The sequence below is a fragment of the Porites lutea genome, chromosome 2, assembly GCF_958299795.1.
Source record: "Porites lutea chromosome 2, jaPorLute2.1, whole genome shotgun sequence".
Lineage (NCBI taxonomy): Eukaryota > Metazoa > Cnidaria > Anthozoa > Scleractinia > Poritidae > Porites > Porites lutea.
Window position 1 is genome coordinate 15,001,786 of NC_133202.1, and position 21,258 is coordinate 15,023,043.

General features: G+C 39.0%; 2 protein-coding genes across 2 annotated transcripts; one reads left to right on the forward strand and one right to left on the reverse strand.

Annotated features, from left to right (window-relative positions):
* Positions 1–1,298: 1,298 nt before the first annotated feature.
* On the forward strand, positions 1,299–13,956 carry LOC140925689 (uncharacterized). Its single transcript, XM_073375587.1, has 9 exons — positions 1,299–1,349; positions 1,709–1,781; positions 3,691–3,870; positions 4,188–4,385; positions 5,506–5,802; positions 6,419–6,760; positions 6,978–7,679; positions 8,168–8,188; positions 8,458–13,956. Exons 1-9 carry the CDS (start codon positions 1,311–1,313, stop codon positions 12,729–12,731), a joined length of 6,126 nt encoding a protein of 2,041 aa, XP_073231688.1. The 5' UTR covers positions 1,299–1,310; the 3' UTR covers positions 12,732–13,956.
* Positions 13,957–16,319: 2,363 nt separating this feature from the next.
* LOC140925690 (cytochrome b5-like) lies at positions 16,320–19,899 on the reverse strand. Its single transcript, XM_073375588.1, has 5 exons — positions 19,858–19,899; positions 18,885–19,067; positions 18,387–18,423; positions 17,488–17,579; positions 16,320–16,365 (listed from the first exon to the last, which is right to left on the reverse strand). Exons 1-5 carry the CDS (start codon positions 19,897–19,899, stop codon positions 16,330–16,332), a joined length of 390 nt encoding a protein of 129 aa, XP_073231689.1. The 3' UTR covers positions 16,320–16,329.
* Positions 19,900–21,258: the final 1,359 nt, after the last annotated feature.

The following is a 21,258-nucleotide window of genomic DNA, read 5'->3' on the forward strand; positions in this document are numbered from 1 at the left end:
CCTGTTGACCTGTTTAAACTAGGAGACAATAGAGAGGAGAAGTCGTTACGTCACGTTGCCATGGTAGCAAAAGTTCTGGATGTCAACAAACCGTGGTCCTATACAAATGTGGCAGAGAAAACGAATAATTGACATGTATGACTTTCCTGTACTTGATTGCTCTTAAGACCAAAACGGTAGCCCATACTTCTGTTCCATCGTTGGATAATACAAATGGCCGTCTCTGTCTAGAAAGAAATTTCTGTCCAGAAATTTTGCTACCGTGGTAACGTGATTTCACACATCTCTCTGTTAGCTCTTTAGCAAACGTTGATGCGCTCTCTCTTTATTTCATCATAGGAGTTAGAGAATGAAGAAACAGGTGAGTGTTACATCTTAAAACTCAATTAAAAGTTAATATATATATCACTATGTAGGTAGAAATAATTTTAATAAATGAAAACTGTACTTACAACGACCACATCTTTAGGCCAAATAAGTCAGACATGCCCATAACGGATTTCTCTAGGCTTTAGAAGTCTGTTTCGTTAATTTGGAGCTGCTCTAATAAATTATCTATTTGTTCTGATGTTTTTCGTCAGCTCGAAAGTTTTGGGGGGCTTTTCCTGTCTCATCCCGGAAGTTTAAGCTATCTTGACGGTCTTGCCGAAAATGTGAGCACACGGAGTAGCCATTCTCTCATTAGAAAATTTTATGAGACGTTTTATATATATACCGAAAGTTTTAGGCGATCAGTTATTTACCAACAATCGCTAAATCTTGAGGATAAAATGTGAAAAATCCATTTCCAAAAATCTTAGGGAAGTTTATAGAAAAACGCTATTATCTTACAGGAATTGAAACGGTTATTGAGAAATTTTTAGCCTTTCTTGAGCTATGAGAAATTTTTAGGCAATCTTTGCTTCTTTGAACATACGTTTTACAGAAACCAGTCCAGGATGCCCCTTTGAAATAGGTAGGAAGCATTCTTCTTGTGTTGTAAATAGTTAATGAAAAAAGACTCATGATTTTAATTACTGTTGTTTGTTTGTCCACGTGAGTAAAACTCCTCTTTTTTTAACACTTGCTTTGACCTTAAATTCTGTAGATGATTGTGATTATCAAAGAGCTTTTGCTGCTTTGGATGAGCTTAATCTTACTTCGTTGAAACAATTTTTCAAGGAAAACTATTTGCAGGTATTCAAAACTATATAAAAAAAAACGGTTTCTTCAAGTGTTTATTACATTTGAAAGGGAAAAGTTTATATTCTTCCATTGTCTAATTAATCTACCTGCGCTACGTTTGTTTTAAGGATGATACACTGTCCTTTATGAAATCAGAAGAAGAGTTGAAAAACGCACTGATAAAGGTAAAAAGAACGACGCGTTTATAAACGTTCACGATACCCGCCATCATCGATGAGAAAAAAGCAATGTCACGTGGTATTTCAGGGGACAAGGGATAAAATTTTCCATTTTTTGTTGTCCAGCTAGAATAAACAAACTCGACCGCGATTTCTTGCATTAGCAAATGTTTTCACATGCCTGCCCCCTGGGAAGATGGGAAACAGGCCGGTACATAGCTTTTGTATCCCATCTGTCCCAAGCTCGTTCAAAGATGGCGGGTATCATGAATAAGGTCTAACAACAATCTTGACTATAACACTTTGGTAGATACCATATACGGAGATACGACTTACAAATGGTTGCTGACCGTTCTTTTTTGCAGGATTTAGGTTTACGCTTTGGCCAAGCATTTAAATTCAGCAGACATTGGTTCAACAAATATCATAAACAGACAGGTTAGGAAGATTTTTGCTGTGATAAACACGGTTATTTTAAAATACTTTCAGCATTGGGTTATGAGTAAACATAAATGGTCACTGGTTAATAGACGTTACCAAATTGTTTGAAATTGGCCATCTTTACATAAAATTGTCTAATTTACCAAATTTAGCATGAAGCAGGTTTGTAAACCGAAGAAAAAGCAATTCTCATGTTGACATTTTTTTTGTTTGCTTTTGGTCCACATGGAACCATGCATATTATTCTTCCTGGACCGATTAAGCTTTCCATTTTAGATATTAAGATGGCAATTTATGCAAAATCATTGAGGATAGATCTTTCTACTGGTACCTCATTCAGCACATTTTGACCATTTTGACCGATCTTGACAGAGTTACAGACAAAAAACAAGCAACGTTTGGGGAACAATCCACTGCCAATTTTGCTACTTACCTTCTACTCTTTACAGATTAAATTTGTCCCTTTGTTGGAAAGAAAGCCAGTAAAAATTTCACGCGAAGGAAAGACGATCAAGTGGGCAACAAAACTGGCTATAAAAAGAAAGGCAAAGGGAAAAAGAAGAGAGGGAGAAAAAAAATCGCAATAGATTCGCAAAAAAATTGGGTTATACGCATACGCAAAAAACAAATTAGCATAAAATTATGTCCTTAGTTTTGGAAATCTATTTTTTAGCCATTCCTATGCTATCTGGCCGAAAAACGGTTCAAAAAGAAGGATTTTAGTCCAAAATGCGGTCTAAAAATTGGCTGACGAGCAACTTGAGTTCTCCTAATATTTCGGATAGAGAAACCGTTCATCTTCAAGGGATTTTAAGAAAAAAACCGAAAGAATTTGGATCTCCGAGGGAAGTGAGGTTAATTTTTCTATCTCAAACTGATCTCCCCTATATTTTATTTGCATGGCGACTTCGCCACGGTCGTTGCCATTTTTAACGGTCGATGCCACCATTGGTAACCAAGCCTTTATAGTCATATAGATGTAATATACCGTAAAACTCCTGCGACTAAGAAACTGGATTTGAAGAACTGGTTAGGCCAAAATTTGCCAGTAATACCTCCTCTATATAAGAACCTGTTTAGCTAAAAAATTTGAAAAAACAGGTTCTTAATTTCTAAAAATCTATGAGAAAATTCTATACACTTGGGCAATTAAGATAAGTCAACATTAAGAATCCTCTTTGGAGACATAGGTGCATACCTTATCACTCCAACTGCAATGTAAATATCAATGTTTAAAATCAAATAAAATTGTTATTGATACAATTACAATAAATTTATGTTATGTTCTGAAGTAGGACTTAAATTTTTATGGTCATTTTTACGTAACTTCTAATTTGGTATGCATTTTTTATATGAGGAATCAGCTGAACCACTTAATAAATACTCTAAGCTTTATTGTATTTTAGTCGGGGGGTCTTACTGTATTCCCTGGATTGAGTTACAATAAGGCAAATGGTAGGTTTTTGAATAGTCTTAGAAAGAAAAACGTTGAAGCCGAAGTTGAATTACGTTAAAACTTACGGAAAAGGCTAGGGTCACGTGTTATTGATGTATCAGTCAAGAAAGACAGCTTGCTGTAGTTTATGTACTTAAATTTTTCGGAATTTGGCGGGTCGGTGTGGTAGTGTAGTGGTAAGGGAGAGAGATCAGGATACGAAAGGTCCGGGTTCGAGCTCCAGTTAACTTTTTAACAGAAACACTCTCAAAAACAGGTCAAAATTTTTTTAATTGTCTTTAAAATGGCAGCGACCGTTTACGAAAGGGAAATTTGCGGCGACGTCATAATTTGGCATGAATAGCGTATTTGTCGTGGTTTTTGCATGAGAAAAAATATATCGACTTCACTCTGGTTTCGTTTTTATATGCTTTCTTTTTTCTAAAATAAATGCCGATCATGGCAACCAAGCAGGTACCTCGACAACGGGTGGTTCCAGAGAGGAGAAGGTAGACGAAACGGAGACGACGCCCATTGCTGCATATGACAGGTTCGCACGAGATGAACAGATTGAACGTGAAATCGGAATCGATGAATGTTCCGTGGAAGCTGAAACGTGCTGTCAAGAATTCGAAGTTTCATTGCCGGCGGGTGGGTATCTTCAGTATACCACTGAAATAAAGTGTGCAATAGGGCTAAAATAGGACTTTTTACCTTCGGTCGGAATTTTAAGTGCATAGTTAATCAGCTCTAATTCTTCTAGAGTTGTGTCTAAAGTTATGATAATCTTCTTTACAGTTAATTGTTTAAGAAGCTTTCACATTAAAAATACAAAAAATTTGAAAATAAGGAAAATCACCTGATATTCTACTCTTTTTCCGTCCCTTACTTTCTTTCTTCTTTCTTCTTTCTTGCGCCCGCGATACTATTGCAAACGTTGTAACACCACTTATGTCCTACTAAACTAGATCAAAAAGCCCAAGATTTAACTCACGATCACGCCGAACAGTACCAAGAAGATCTGCAGGCAAGCGAAGGGACTCTCGTGTCAAGTGTAAGTGAGCATAAATATCTAGCTGAAAACCGAGAAGATACCAGCACCAGTAGAAAAAGAGAGACCGACAACAACCAAGATGCGAGACACGAACTGACAGAGGGAGCTGCAGGTTGGTCAACCAGCCTTTAAATTTGTATTCTTCTGTTTTTTGTTTTGGATGTTAGTAAAGTCGCCGATTGTAGAACCTATTTTTGGTGTCATAATAACACACTGGAACTCGTCAAGCGAGAACATGGATTCATTGGTCATTTCCATATTAGTGCTTGTATAGCAATGCTCTCACTGAATAAAATTAATCGACTAAATCCAATTCAAAATCAGCTTTTAAATGATTAGTCGAAATTGTGACTGCCACTGCCAAAGTAGCCTGCGTACTGAAGAGTGTTGTGACTCTATCCCCAATCTCCCTCGCTTTTCCCTTCGTCCCATCTCATACCCTTTTCGACGCCTGCAGGGCAGGTTATTGCCGAAGCCCTGTTACTAAGTGTCCAACAACCTTTCTGTTACTTGATGGATTAATGAACAAGTTTTACGACAGATAAAAATCGTCTGTACTTGCTCAGATCACATCACTTCTCACCTAATGCTTTTCAGTCACATATTTTAGGTTTTTGCATGTTTTGGTTTCTATTTAAGCCTAGAATAGTCAATGCTCATAAATTTATACGTTACGTGATGGCGCTCTGAGATCCAAGTTAAAGAGTCCAGATTTGCAAATTTTCACTGACAGTTGTACCTACGACAGGCAAACTTTCCCTCTAATCATCTTGAGGCAAAATTGCCCATTTCTTTCATTTTGTTTCTTTCGTTTATTTCGTTAGCCAAGGAGAGTTGTTTAAGTCGTATGACAGGTTTTGGTACAAAAAGGACCTTCTCTTGCTTTTGAAAATTTTCATAAAGACCACTAAGCGAAAAAGAGCGTCTTAAAATTAGTAAACCGGCGTACCAAGTTTAAAGTTCCAAAGTGAGCGAGAATATAGCCTAACAAAGTCGATAGATTTTACAGACGTTGGTATGGTGGGGGCACGAACTTGCCCCACACCATACAAACGTCTGTAAAATCATGCGACTTGCGGATCTATATCTTCGTGTTTTCAACAAATCAATTTCAAACTTGGCAACTTTACTGCTTTTAAGGTGTTCTTTCGAGCAGTGGATTTTTTGTAAAATGTCTATGGTCCAGTTTCGGCATGTATCATTAATGAATTGCCTTTTTTGTTGTTGAATAGACCAAGGAGACCAAAGTACAAGTGTTGATACAGTTAGCGAGTGTCACAAACAAACCATCGAAGTATTTGTAGCAGGAAGCCAAGATGACGTTAGGCCCAAGTCGTCGACAAATAGTGTGTGTGATGACCTGGAAGCTGAAAAGAAAGACGCAACTCACAAGAAGGTCCCGGATCCATCAAAAGGAAGTGGCCACCTTGATGCAGATGACGAAGTGACGAACTGGGATGAGATTAATCAAACTAATCAGATCAATGGAAAGTGCAAGAAGGAAAGCCATATATCCTTGGATAAGAAAAGTAAGTATAGAGTACTTTCCAGACATTACACTACCAATTACAATTATCTTGAACACGTCATCGAAGACCCAGGGGCGGTCAGTCGGGTCTGGAAAACGGAGGACCCTCTCTTGAAAAGTCTCGCCGCCGTTTTTCCTGAACCAACTAACCGCCCCTGGGTCTCCGAGGATGGTTTGAACAAGATATACAGCAAACAAGATTCCTCTTAGTATAGGAAGATCTGTTAACTAATGGATGCAAAAAAAATCATCGTAGGAAATCGTGGCACCGACTGTCTGTCTGCTCCGGTTGATGTAAGCTCAATAATGTTACACTAAACCAGACATAAGATGCCTTGACAAGCGGTGGACTTTCTAAAAGTCCTTTAATTTTTTCCTGGTTGTTCCTTTCTTGATTTTAAGAACTTATGAGAGCTCAACTTGTAGCAAGTCTAAAGAAGAGGCCATTTTGAAATCAGTGAGAATGCGAGATATCGTTCTTTTAAACTTAATAGTGATATACGCCATCCATCTTGAAGTCAGAATAGCAGGAATAATTTCCAGTTCAGTTAGGCTCCGTTTATAATTACAGTCGTAATTTGTTTTAACCAGGATTATTTTGACATTCGTTCCAAAAGGTTTGTCGTCATCTGATTTTGACTGCTGTTCAAACGAAAACGCAAGAAAGTGTGAGGACGCACAGGATAAACCAGCTTGTGACGATACTTCAAGACTGGATTCAATGTCTGACTTGAACAACAATCCATCAGTGCAGATTACTGCACTTGAGTTGGTTGCTTCCACCAGCCAACCATTATCTGAAAGAAAAGATAGATCAGTGCCCGAAAAAGAACAGAACGGTGGGAAGGTTTCTGGCAAGAACAAAGAGGAAAGTTGTGGTACTACTTTTGATAAGCAAGTAACTCTAGTGGCAAAGAGTGAAGAAACTCGCAAGGCTGTTTCTGCATTAGCTTCTAAATGTGAGCAAGTTAATATTTTAAATGAAATTTATGAATTCATCATTTTATTTTGACATGTTAACTTACGAAAGTTGCACGAGTATTTACCAAGTGCCATTTTATTCCAATCAAAATAGGAAGAGTAAAAATATTTTGCAGCCCCTGCAGGAGATGCAACTTTGTACATGAAATTAGCACTTTGCACATTCTGATAGACTTTGTTTTAACTATTATTCAGGTAAAACCAGGATGTTCGGCATTAAAGGGAAAGACCACGCTTACCAGAAAGGCTCTGTCCTGGATGCAGAGGAAAACAGAGAAGTGGAATTCAAATCTCTTCTTAATGCACACCCCTCAACACTCCCTTGGAAAATGATGGAGAAAGCAAAAAAGTTCATTTGTGCCTGTTTAAATGCTGATAGTAAAGGAATAATCTACTTCGGAGTCGGAGACTCACAAGAGCAATGTTCAAAGTTTAAACGAGGAGAAATTCTCGGACTCGATGTTGAAGAAGTCATTGATGATGTTGTTAAAGCTTTCCAATTTGTTCTTGATGATCACATTAAGAGTGATGCTGGCCCACTTCAGAAGGGAGGGGAGCAGAATTGTGTCAGAATAGAGTTTGTTCCAGTAGTAATCCAAGAAAGCCGTACAGGTCTTTATGTCATTGAAATTGAGGTGAACCGAGACTGGAAGTTTTGTAAGGACAACGTTTACTATTGCAAATCCTGGGCTGAAAAACGAGGAGTTCACAAAGATGAAGGCACATCCGCAAAGAAGGCCCTGAGCGACTTCTACAAAGTACACAAAGATCAGTATGACGACGTAGCCATTAGGACCAATGGCGCCTCAACAAACGTGAAGCAGCATGAGGTTAATCGGCAAGTGAAGGAACCTCTTATGGCGAAGTACAAGGAATGGAAGAGGGACACAAAACTTGGTTAGTGTCAAAGATTTAACGTTATCAAATTCTTTCTCTAGCCACAAGTGATATGACTTAAATCAATTACTAAATTATCTTAGAGTAACCCGTGAATGGGGAAGGAAGGTTGCCCAACTCGACCTCTAAAGAATTCTGCCTAATGATTTAAAAGTGGATGTGGACGACGTCATAACAACAAACAGAAATATAAAACAAAGACAACAACAAAAATGACAAAAAAAGTACTTTTCTTCAAATCCTGGAGGATAAACCTCCTGGTGTAAAATTGTTCCCGTCAAATGGGCGAGATGATCACTATAACGCTTCTTGGTACTGCTGAGAGGACTGACTGGTCAAGGCGGTTTGTAACCTGAATGATTCTAACCGTTAATAAAAGCGTCAACGAAGTTAAAGAGCCGTTGTCGGTAGACGAGTACCGAGTGTTTTTCTATTTTATTCACACTCAATAAAATCTTTCTGAGTTGTTTTCTTTTCTGTTATAACAGGCGCTGATATGTCAGCAGAAGGTAAGTACATTCTTCGTAATTTTGTACAAAGGTTATAGCGTTGTTTGTTTTTTTCTGTTTCTCTGACATCCTCCGGTTTCACCGAACGAAGTACACATCTAGGTATTCGTAGCGAACCTATAAACTAATTAAGTATCTACTTCTCATGGATCAACTGTGTCCTTGTTATTGTTATCGTCAGAAGTCTTAAGTAATGTTGATACACTCTGTCTCATTCAAAATAGATCCTACCATGGAATTATTATGCATAAACCTGTTCTTTGTTTCAGATCCTATCCCAGATGATGCAGACGTCAAAAGGCTAAGTGCTTTGGTAAGAGAGAGGCTACGGGAATTGAACTTAAAAGAATTTAGGTACGTGTTAATTGCCAACAAGTTGCCCTCCCGTTACAGAGGAACGCCAGATTTGTCTTTTCTGCAAAACATCCCGTGGCTTGCAGTATTTGATTTGTTTGATACTGCGTCTAAAAAAGATGGACTGTACTACATTTGCAACGAAACAACAGATGCACTGAGAGCTAATCTGAGAAACCTCGAAGATTATGGCGAATGTCTGTCTGACTGGATATCTGGAAACGACTTCCACATATCAACCCGAGAAACGACCTGGATTTTGGGAAATGAGGAAATGCTGAAAGAAGACTGGATAAAATGTTCCAGGGACTGTTTCTATCGCGCTCTTTCTACGTATAAACGCTGTTTTCCCCTCGGACGGCTTTTATGCGTCTTTCTTGTTCTTGATGAAACCAATGTCCAGGAGATGGTCGATATGATGGAATGTTGTTTTAGTATCCTTGGAAAATTTGCAAGCAACAGCATCACTATCATGAGTGAAAACAAACATGTGTCTGAGGCCTTTATCAAAGCTTCTAAGCTGCAGAGGGAAATTATAGAATGCTCCATCCCTGGGATTCCGTGGAAATTGTTGAAAGAAGTTGTCCGTGAAATGGTTGGACCAACCAAGTTTGACGAAAGAGGAGCTAAGACGGAACTCCCATATTTTACTGGTCTCAAGGAAGTTTTCAACAAAATTATTAACTCTTGGAACGATCTAGAAGTCTACAGTCCAAATCCCCGGCTGCCAAGTTTACTGGAAGATATTGAGAAAGAAAGAAATGCCTTTTACAAGGGTGCACAAGCTAGCCAAACTAATTTGTTCCACAATCATTGTATTCCAAGATCACTGGAAGACGAGACGCTTTTAAGAACTGAGCAAGCATTGAAGTCGTTGTCTAAGCCAATTAAGGACCTCACTTGTCACGTCAAGACTGTCACTGTTACCTACGAACCAGGATCTGGGGCAACTACTATGTGCAGAAGAATCCTGTGGAGCAAACGCGAGGAATACCGCTGCGCAGTAGTCAAGGCAATTACAACAAGTACTGATTTTCAAATCGAACAACTTCAGGGGATCATGTACGACGAAGAAAACTTTAAATTTTCCCCTCCCTGTATAGTCCTGGTCGATAACTTCCCCGAAAACGAGACAAGACGCTTAACGGAGAAGATCTTGAAAAGGCAGACTAAGTGCGTCATTCTTTCTACTTGTCCAATCGCAAAGTCTAGCGCCGACTCCGATCAAGATTTGTCCTTGCGACAACTGGACGAGAAAGAGATGAGTCGCGTGAAGAATATTTTGATCACTATTACAAGTGACAACGAGCGAAGAAGGGGCGCACAAGAGGTTCTTGAAAGAGAGAAACGATTCATTTGGTTTGGACTGGAGTTGTTTGGACGCAACTACGACAAGATTGAGGAGAGGCTTCAGAATCACATCAGGAGCACACTTGAGTTGTTGGACGATTCTAAAGACAGTCATGAAATGGTCCTAAATTTCTGTTGCTTTCTTCATTATTACAGTGATAGCCGAGCTATTCTTCCCCACCCAGTTGTCAGTGATTTTCTCTATGAAGCCAGTAATGAGTCTGAACAAGATTTCGCCTTAATGCAGCGCATTCATGACATTTTTGGAGGACTTCTCCTTGAAGGATTTAATGAAAAAAATGGTTACTTTGGATGGAGGCCGGCACACTCTCTCGTCAGTGAAGCCGTTACATCAAAACTCAACATCGAAGACACAGCTATCGCTTTACTAGACGCAACTAACAAAGGAAAAGCCTATGTAAACAAGTATTTGAAGGATGAAGTTTTTAAGGTGTTCTTGGCACGTAAGAAAATTTCCGACGCAGTTTTTCTCGAGGATAAAGGAACAGATGATGGAAGCATTGAATCTGACTTTGAGGACGAGGTACTTGGGTTTTACGAAGTTAAAACAAGGTATTCTCCTTTGGTATTGGATATCCTGAAAGCAGATGATGGTATTCAAAGAGCCCTCCGATTATTCATCACAATCTGTGAAATGGCCTTTGAACATGAAGATAAGGCTTACGCTTGGCAGCAGCTTGCACGATTCATGGGGTACGAAATGCGTGGAAATGAAATGGATGACAAGAACGAGCAACATAACCGTCTTCAAGCAGCCATGAATAAAGAACAGGACCCCAAGTTACCCATGCCTAAAACAGGTATTGAAGCAGCACATATGGCAGTTGATATTGCCATAAAGCAGCAACCCAAGAGAAGTCATCACTATGGTACCAAAGGAACTCTGTACCTTCTACAGCTAAGAGATTTCAAACCAAATGCAGAGCGACCTTCCGTTCTTGCCTCAGTGCCTAAAGTGATCGACATCTGCCGCAAAGCATTAGAAGTCTATGACATAGCACTAAGCACAACACATCAACTTGATTACTACTCGATGATTGGAAAAATTCAAGCCATCGTTTCACTTTTTGAAGTTGTCAAAGGATTGCCTTTCTTTCGCTCAGATATAGAAAGCATTACACAGTATCTGAAGAAAGGTGAAATTCCGAAAGAAATGGAAGACGTACTCACTAAGAAACAAAACAACTACATTAAGAGTCTTAGTACCACAACACTTAGTCTTCTCAACAAAGTCTTTGGAGATGTTAAGTTCAGGCACATGACCACCTACGACGAGAACGCCATCAGAGTTTTAAATGACGCTAGAATAAGGGCGTCAAAACTACGACGAACTTTTTATGAACTAACCGGTTTTGACAGAAGTGAAATCAATGATGTGGAAGTTCCGATGCCTTCCCAATCGCTAACAAGGGATGAGATAGCTTTTTACCAACAGTTTGCCCAAGATATCTTGTTTAAGAACAGCGAAACTCCATACAGTACGTGGGTGAACATAAATGACGAACAAGCTTCCCTGATTTACAACGCGCTTAAGGTACTTTGCTCGAATGGAAAGGGAAGCCATGACGACATGTTAATCTGCTGCAAAGCATGCCTTCGTTTAAAAGAGAGGCCATCAGTAATGGAACTGGACAAAATTGTAAGCATTTGGGTTTCAAAGTGTCCGACATCAGCGTGGGCCAATCTATATAACTACATGATTCATTTTCCAGTTCCCGATAAACGCCTAGCCGCCTTCAATCATGAAGCTAACGAATCGATCAAGAAATGTAATCAGATTGTTCTGGAAAAAACGGGAAAAGGATTTCGCAAATCTAGTGCTGACTATTTCCTTGGGAAGGAAACTGGTTTGTACGCCATTGCAAACAGCCTACAGTTCCCAGCGCTGGAAACCAAAGGGGAAACTAAAACTGACTTTTGGAGAAGCAAGGAAGTGTCAGAGAAGCTGGAACGAGTACGTGGTCAAAAGGACGTCAATTCTAATGGAGTTATAACATACCAAGGAATTCAACTACGCTTTGACGAAAAACGGTATCCAAAGCAGAGCAAAGATGACTTGTGGTTTTATGTTGGATTCTCTGTCTCTGGCCCTTATGCATATGACCCAGTCGACAATGATACATACGCCATCTTGTGTTCCAGTGCCAGCGAAAGTGGAGAAAGGAAACTATTTGAATTAAAGATGAAGGCTCCAAGGAAAGCAAAAAGCTTCTCTCTTTCGTCCAAGTGCTTCAATACCCATGTCCAAAGTGCGAAGTCATCCTGGCAAAGTGTTGATAGCGTTAATGAGCCAAGTACATCAAGTCATGCTTCGTACTCGTCTGCCCTGCAACTTAAGAGCACTCCACCAGAAGAGCAGACGTCAAAACCCCCCCTCACCAGTCAGCAAAGTGGTCCCTGGAATTTAATGTGTGTTAAAAATCGAAAATTGAAGTCCGTCGAGGGCACTCGTGGTTTTGATAAGCGCACCTTCCATGCCAAATATGTTGACAAAAAAACAGGGAAGCTTCATCATGGTGCAGGGGTACTTTCCGCTGAAAAGTCAAAGGAATGCGATACTCATACAAGCGAAGGCTGGGACATCAACATTACAAGCCGCTGCCCCTTCGCTCATTCTTGGATGGGTGATACTCTTCAGTACGTGTGTTGTAAGTGCACTCGAGACGGCAAACAGATATGCAGAGAAAAGCGGAATCATGAGCAGTTTATTTGGAACTTGGGGCCTTACTACACTGAGGAAGGAACAGTCTGGAAAGAAACACCCCAAGAATGCCCGGAGAAAACGAAAAAGCCATCGAGGAAGAAACAGTCCAAATAAAGGGCTTTCAACGGTAATTGAGTATTTTATGGCGAGCATTTCTGAAAATTTAAATATCCAAACAAAAGTAAATGACCACGACATTGAAATACGTACTCATTGAATATTAGATTCGTTTACACACTGAAGACACGAAGCTTATTAGTGATCATGATTTTGTGTAACCGAAGTACCGCATTTGCTACAAGCACAATTGAAGACAGGAAGAGGCCAATGAGGGAAGGCTTCTTATAGGCAGGTTCAGTGACAGTAGCTGGCCATGAAGGAAGGAAATTACAATTTTTTTCAAATGGTCTGCCTTGAGCTGTCCTTGGAGGAAGAGGTTACTCGAAGGAATCGGCGTCTCACCGACAAACGGTCAGGAACTGTATGTGACCACAACGGGCCGGAACTATGTAGCATACAAACATGCAGAGAATTTCTTGGAGGTTTGTAAAGTTTAAGTGCTGCTGCGTTGTGGTATTGGACTTGATATCGATCAGATCTGCAACTTATTGCACTTTGTTGCCAGCAGACGAAGTTGCCCCACTGAATCCAAAGTATCAACTCACTATTTGACACTGACGTTGGGATAATCAGCTTGTGGACAACAGTCTTTCAAATCTGTTTGCCATGTCGATGCGGGGCTTTTGGCTGATGATATAATGTATCTGGTAAGTCGTGGAAGGCCCTACATCCGCCGTAAAGAAAGTTGTCGTTGGCTGCAGGGCAGGACGTTAAGATTTCAAGCCAACGTTTCACGCGTTTTTGTTTTTTTTTGCATTCACCCTAAATGTGCAAAATAGTTTTGCCCTCAAATTGGTTTTTTGAATTTTGAAACTATCTTGCCTTTTGAAATCAAAGAAATCACTGCATTCAGTTGCCCTGCTGCATTTTATTCCAAGTTATAAGAAATTTTTATCAGCTCTTTCGTCGTTGACTCAGCCGTGTAATGTCCAATTTTTACTCTGTCGGCCTAAGTGCTAGAATATTATCACTTTTTTCAATTTTAAATACCTCAGAACAAAAGGCAATTGGACGGCTTGTCCCAGATTCTGCAAGATTCCTTAATATTCAAACAAAGTTTCTTAGAGACGTCAGCCCCGTGTTTATTTTTCTAAAGATAAACCTTGACTCTAGATATGTGCTCATTTTAGCATGATGATGATGTTAAGTATTGCAAACTATATTTCACGGTCGTTTTGTCGCACTGACCAGTCAAACATAAATATTATATTTTATCGTATTCCATTGTTTTGAATATATTTTTAAATATTTTCTAATTCCTTTCAGTATTTTTACAATCAACTCTCTCTAAGATGGGCACCCGGTGTTGGACTCTGCCGTTTTTCAGTCATTTTACTGTAACTATACTCTCTATAAGACGGACACCTCTTTGAGACGGACGACAGACACTTTTGAAACCGTTAACAGACATTTGAGAGGTGATTTATGTCTAGTGAAAAATACCTCAAAACGGAAATGTAGGTGCTCTACATGACAGTAAATTGTAAAATTTTTATTGTTTCATTTGTATTCTTGCTCCAGTTCCCAGGTTATATACTGTTACGCTTTTACCACGAACGGCTGTGAACATTTGCTTTATGAATCATGAACGTTTGATTGCACAATGAGAAGTTGATTCCACAGTTTCCCAGTTTAGTATTCCAGTTTTAGCTGTTCGGAGAAGTTAAACCGACATCGTTTCATCGCGAGTGGGTTCAGCGTTAATTTCTCACAATTACTGTTGTCACGTTACCTCGACTATATATCTATAAGCCAGACGCCTCTCTAAGACAGACAGTCAGGGCCGGCCCCGAAGGTGTCCCTCTTATAGAGAATTGACTGTATTATCTATCAGTAGGAGGTCCTTCCATTCGAAGTAAACGAATTGAACTTCCTTCCTGTTGCTACCACTGCGCACGTATTCCGTGCCTGCTTTGTAACCACGTGTTTTTGAAACCTGATTCCTTGTAAGTTTGTCATTTTGGAAGCGTCTGCTTGTACAACTTAAAACAGTCGGTAAGTTTTCTTGTATTTCGGACGTTTACTCCCGAATTCATTGTAAGCTTATATTTTGGTTTTAGAAAACCTCAACTCGTGCGTTGGATATACGGTATTTATTTCATTTGCACCTAATTGAACTTCACTGTAAATTGGACTTCACACAGTTGATTTGGATCTGGATCTATTCGAAACGTGGAAGTTTATCTTTTATAGAATAAAGATACGGTTTTTGCATGCGGAGTTCGAGTGTTCGGCTTATCTTCGCAACACTTCTTATCTTAATTCTTATTTAACGGATGTTAATAGATAAATGTTAACACGAATGACTCTTCGCTAACTTCGACTGCTCATCATGTGCTGTTTATGTCCTTGTCCTCTCTCTTCTGCCTCGCTTCTATTCTGATATTTGGATCGGCTGTGAAATTCGTGACTGCCACCCGTGCCAACTTAAAGAGTTTTCGAATGGATCCTAAAGAGAGAAAAAAAGTGCTAACCAAGGTATAGTTCTTCGAAGACTGACTTAGCGCTAATCGGGGATTAAATTTTAATCCGGGCCTCTTTTTTTTGTTCAAAAGCTTTTCCTCGGATAATTTTCTCTATTCCTTACAAAGCATCCAACCATCAAATAGCAGACAATAAGAATTCAGCTGAATTTGCTTTTAACCTTCAATATCTGAATTCCAATTTCACATTAACTCTATGTTATCTTAACCTAGCTTTGAACAAAAAACGCCTGTGTGGGAGGCTAAACTGCACCCGGCCTAGAAAGAAAAGAAAAAAAAAACTTGTGCTCTCCCGTTTCTTTTCGCGTCCTCGCATTAGGAAAAGACAATTGGACTTTTTCTTTGGGGGAGGGGGTGGGGTGGGGTTGGGGTTACGGGTGATTTCCAAAAAATATATCCTGCACACCGAAAAAAAAAATCTTTCGTGGAGTACAAACCTGGAAATAAAAATCTTACACCAATGTATATCAAGGAAAAAATTCTTTCACTAAAGGTTTGGGAAAAAATTCTTACCCAAACCAAATCACGCATATCCCCCTTCAAAAGCCGAATTAATGGTCGTCTCCTTGACAGTCTTCGCTCGCCCTGATACAAACACAACTAAGACCTAAATGGACGATTTCCTTGCTAACTACTTTCATGTTACATGAAATCTAACAATAACACTGTTTTCTGTAGTAAGTCTGTGAGCAGGCAACATTTGAAGGAGTTTTAAATGCTTAAAAGGCGTCAAAGAGTAAGTGACATTTTTGCAAATGTTTACTAAGTTGCGTACAAAACTGCGATGCTCTCGCAATTGTTAAAACTTTCTACCGCAGTTTAAATATATGAAAATTTAACTTTATATATTCACTTTCATCCTAAGCGAAAACTGTTACCAGGAAATAAGCATATGCAACCACAAAGGTGGTAACAGCAGCAATGATGCACGTGCATGTCAAGTTTTCTGGTAAATTTCATTGATGTCTTTGCACAAACTACCACGTGAAAAGAGAGGAGGGGCTTGAACTTTTTCCCCCTGAAAAAGGGGGAGGGCGTATTAGAGAGGGGGGGTGGGGTGTTTAACGGGGGATGTACCACACTGTGAGTATTATTTATACCTTTGTTTGTCAATGCTTGGGCCTGCTGCCATAGATTCTTTCTTCCTACAATAAAGAGTCAAAGTTAACTTTAATATAAATCATTTTGTAGTGCGTTAACAGTACCAGAGTTGGCGAAAAAAAGGCACGACGTTTGTCACCCAAACAGTGAGCGTGCGCGCGTTAAAACATTCTATGCAATTTCTTGTGAGTGTGAATTAAGTCTGACTGGTGTTCAAAAACTAAAAGGGTAGCGTAGTTGGAGGTTATGCTTGGCCGCTCGTTCTAGCTAGCTAGCTTTCTCTTTGAATGATTGTTTTAGGAAAGTGACTTTCTTTTACCCTATATACTAAGGCTAAGTTTATACTGCAGGGACACCCAACTTCGGTTTCCTCCAAAATGCGTTGAAAACACTTTTAGGCTATCCAGAGTACTTTTGGATCTCTAGAAATGCATTCTAAGCGGCGCTACCAAATTTTTAAAAGTCTTTTCGAAATTACCAGGGCTTCATAATATTTTTCCAAACTGAATTTTAGGTGCAATTTAACGTTTTACCAAAGTGAGAATTTTTTTGATTCCTCTCTCCATCAGATTTTAGAATCCGAAAATTTTAGGTTTCCTTTTTCTACGAAAAATAGTGTATGCTGAGTTGCACAATATGAAAAATTAAACCTCAGAAAATCGTAGGAAATTTATTACATAAGCTTCGAAAATTGTACATGAATGGAACGTTCATCTACAAATTTTTAGCCGTCCTCAAGAAAAAGAAAATTCTAGGCAATATTTGCTTCTCCGAACAGATATTTTACAGAAAACAGTCTTTTGGTGCCCCTGATACTATACTATGGTGTGAACACCTGTGCTTCTCCTTTTTTATTAGAGATCGACTCGCTCCGTTAAAGAAATTGCACTGAAATCACTGTTCTTGTGTGTAAACAGAAGCCCTATCCGGTACTGTTTTCGTACCGGCGAAAAAGCCATCCGGTATAAGCAACATAGCCTAATATATAGAGTGTTTTCACATGACGTCACTGCGGCCATATTGGTGTCCCAAAACAATGAAACGGCGGCCATGTTGGTGTCCCAAACCAATCCTCTGGAAGTTGAACTCTTTTCTTATGCAAACGCTTTCTTTTGTTCCAATAAATTTGCATATAATGTAGGTATAGTGTTTGCAAGCGTCCTCACCTCTCTCAGCTCACCAATGTAGTATTTTGCGAGAATCTTTAAGGCTTCTGCTGAGTGACCAATGTCTTGGAATACCGTGGTCGCATCCAAACCTTGAGAAAGGGTGAAAAGACGTTTGTCCTTCGTGAGGCAGTGGAAGTTAACAATTGGGTTCAATTAGTCCCAGAATTAAGAGCAGGAGAAGAAAAGACTGAATGGATTGCAACTTGAAAAAATTAGGTTCACTTTTATAAAATTTCCGTCGAGAGGAAATTCAAAATCATATTTATTTATATTTGACCTACTTTGCTACCCTTCCAGGACTATTTGACCCAAAAGCTGAGCTACCCTTGAAGAAATTCATCAGGCTAGTGAAGTTAATATCGATTGAAATGTTCCCAAAACATATAGCCAGTCTTAATGTTCTCAAAATATAGCCAGTCTTAACACCTTCAGAAGCCTATTTAAGGCTTCTGACACTTAATGTTTCTTAATGTTTTCCAAGTTTTGATAAAGATGGCTGACATTCATCGAAACTGTCAGCATCATTAAGACGTTAAGACTGACTATGTTTTGAGAACATTTAAATCGATGCTAAGCTACCCTCTTAGAGTGAAAGGAGTAGTTTGTGTCAAACAAAGAATGACAAGAATTGTCTTATTTGTATTTTTATAAAACCTATGAAAAGAATGACGTGACAAGACGCCGCTGTTTCATTAAAGTTGAGTTTTATTGCATGAAATTTAAACCTGAAGATCATTAATTTATAAAATAGCGCGAAAAGTTATCTGTCTGTGAGTCCGTGGCCTCGAACTGAGCAAGTCTTCAATGCAGCCCAGCGTTATCCAAACAATCGTGTGACGTTCTTTCATGTGCATATGAATTGGATTACACTACACCGCTCTTAATGTCTGACTAACCTGCGTGTTCTAGCATGATTTCTTTTCCACCAGGATGCTAAAAAAGATATATAAAAAAAAAATGTCTTCTAAAGCTATTTACTTTGGCGACAGATGTGAAAAGTGCTATCAGTAACTACAGCGGGCAGTCTCAGTGTTTCGTTAGTCTCTTTCTTTGACACTCTGGGGGTGGGGGAGGGGGCAGCTGTCAAAGACGGACCGTTTGAGCATGCTTTAAAAATGTAAGCTTAGAGTGGGTTGACTGCAATTTCAGCAATTTCATTATACGGAATATACAGGGAATATCATGCAGTTAAGAGAACACCTAGGACTATTCTCGATCCCTGGGGACGAGGCTGGGAACTTTAAATTCAAACCTCGAATGTTTTGTTACAATCACAGGAACTGAGTTTGCTTCGTCGTTGCGATTATTGATCGTCTTTTGTATATTAACTAAACATTAACTTTTCTGTAGGATGAAGCGGCTACTCGAAGATCGACCAGTTTAACATTTCATACCTCCCCAACAAAGTCAGTCATATCGTAAACTCCGTCTTTTATTACTATCCAGCAGGAGGTTTGGTCAGCATGAAATGAAACTTCCTCGAGAGAGAAAACCTTCGCTTCCTTTGGATTCATTGCCTCTTTTTGTTCGCTTAAAATTTCCTTGCCTTTCACGAATGTTGTGCGCGTTCTGTCCTCCTGCAAACAGTAAAATTACGCAAAGAACTGATCAGTCGCAATCTAAAGCTATGTCCACTTTTGTGTCCGTCGAGTTTTTAAGGAGCTATGTCACGCTATTCGCTGCTAACTTTTTAAAAAGCTAAAACGTTTTCCCATCAATTGAATTCCAAATATAATGGTCCAGTGCAGTTATTTAAGGAAACTTTTTTCTGTCGTCGATTGCAAAGAATGGCAGGGATCGACATGGAGTTTGACCAACTTTTTCAAGGTTTAATGCTATACCTGGAAAATCACCGAAATATTTTTTATGGCCAGAGCTCTCTTAAGAAATTTGTTTGATATCACTTTCATATGACATATCTCTAACGGTGCATTTCAGTTGTGTATGGTTAAGCACCTAGTAATGACTTCAGCACAGAATTGATCTCCTGACATAGCCCGTGGAGCACAGACTAAGAAGTGTGTGTACAGCTAAATCAAGAAAGGTTGCTTTGGTAATTGGTCATTGGTAATTGGGCATTTGGGCATGGCCACCAAACAATAGCTTCCCAACGCCCAAGGCAACCTTCATTGAATCAGCTTTGTACGGTCGGATCAGGATTAATGATCTAAGATCACTCTGATCATGTTACATCAAAGGAACCGCTAAACTCCATCTGGAAAAGGATTCATCGGCTACTTTGATGCATCTTGATTCTTGTGATCTTGAAGTATAAATCATGTTTCGGATTATCCCAATGGAACGCGCCCGTAAACGCGAACTTTACTTGGACAAGCCTAGTAACCAATCAAACGGTTGCTAACCTACTTTAGTTAATATTTCTACAAAACTGCTGACAATCTGCAACATTTGTATTTTGCCAGAAATGGCGTTTCAAGTTTTGTGAGTGAAATATTTTTGCAGTAAAGCGGATAACAGCCTCCCACGCAGACGTTCTTAGGGGTTCCTGCCCCACTAACACAAAGAAATCTTTTGCAAGCAACCATTCAAAATGTTTGTTTATAAATACACCCGAAACTAAGCTGAAAACATATTCAGTTGCTGTACTTGGTTATTTGTTAAGGTGGCCCCGTCATCAATACTGGAGCATAGCTGTGAAAAATTTTCTGTCCGCATAACTTTTTCGTTTTTTAAGCGATAGCTGAGAAACTTTGCAAAGAACAACAGACATCATTCGGCAATAGTACGAAATATTCCGATTTCATTGATGGTAAATATTTCTTGAGAAATTAGCTCCTAAAAGGACCCTACTGTTCAAAGAAAATCGCGTCTAGTAAAAATTTTTGCTGATATCTTTTACTGAAATTTCTAGTATCGCCTTTTATTGATATAATGAATATGCCGGAGAAATTTCAAAAAAATCGTTGGAGCAGAAGTCCGTAACTAAAGGTCGCTCAAAATTCAGCTGTGAAATTGTTCTGGAATTTCAAATATAAATTATTCTATACTATCAGGTATCATCAAATCACACATCAAATGTGTGCAGCAGGAGTTTGAGCCAAAACTGCCAAAAGAAATTTTAAAAATGTAGAGGAACAAGTCATTCTACTTCAGTGCAAGGTTTGGAGCGATTTATAGCGCATCTAAAACTAAAAAGTACCTTTTAAAGAATAGCACGATAGGCAATCGGCTTCTGTTTTAGGAATTAGCGAACACTGAATTTACTTGTCTCGAAAGTTCAAACTGGTGTCTCTTTCTACCTGAAAGTAATTTATTTTTGAAATTCCAAAACAATTTTACAGCTGAATTTTGAGCGACTTTTAGTTACGGACTTTTGCTCCAACGATTTTTTTTTAGAAATTCCTCTGGCATAGTTATTACATCAATTAAAGCCGATACCAGAAATTTCAGTAAAAAATATCAGCAAATTTTTTTACTAGACGCGATTTTCTTTGAACAGTAGGGTCCTTTTAAGCGTTAATTTAGCAAAATATATTTACCATCAATGAAATCGGAATATTTCGTACTATTGGCGAATGATATCTTTTGTTCTTTGCAAAGTTTCTCAGCCATCGCGTTAAAAACGAAAAAGTTATGACGAAAATTTCGTCACAGCTAAATTAAATTGCGCCTGTATTGATGGTGGAGCCACCTTAACTTTGTACTTAATTGATATAAAGTATATTAAACTACTTACTGAAAGTTGCCGTTAGTTCTTCCAGTTGTGGACAATTTCTCGGCCGTTGTAATTCAAGTTAGAGTGCTATC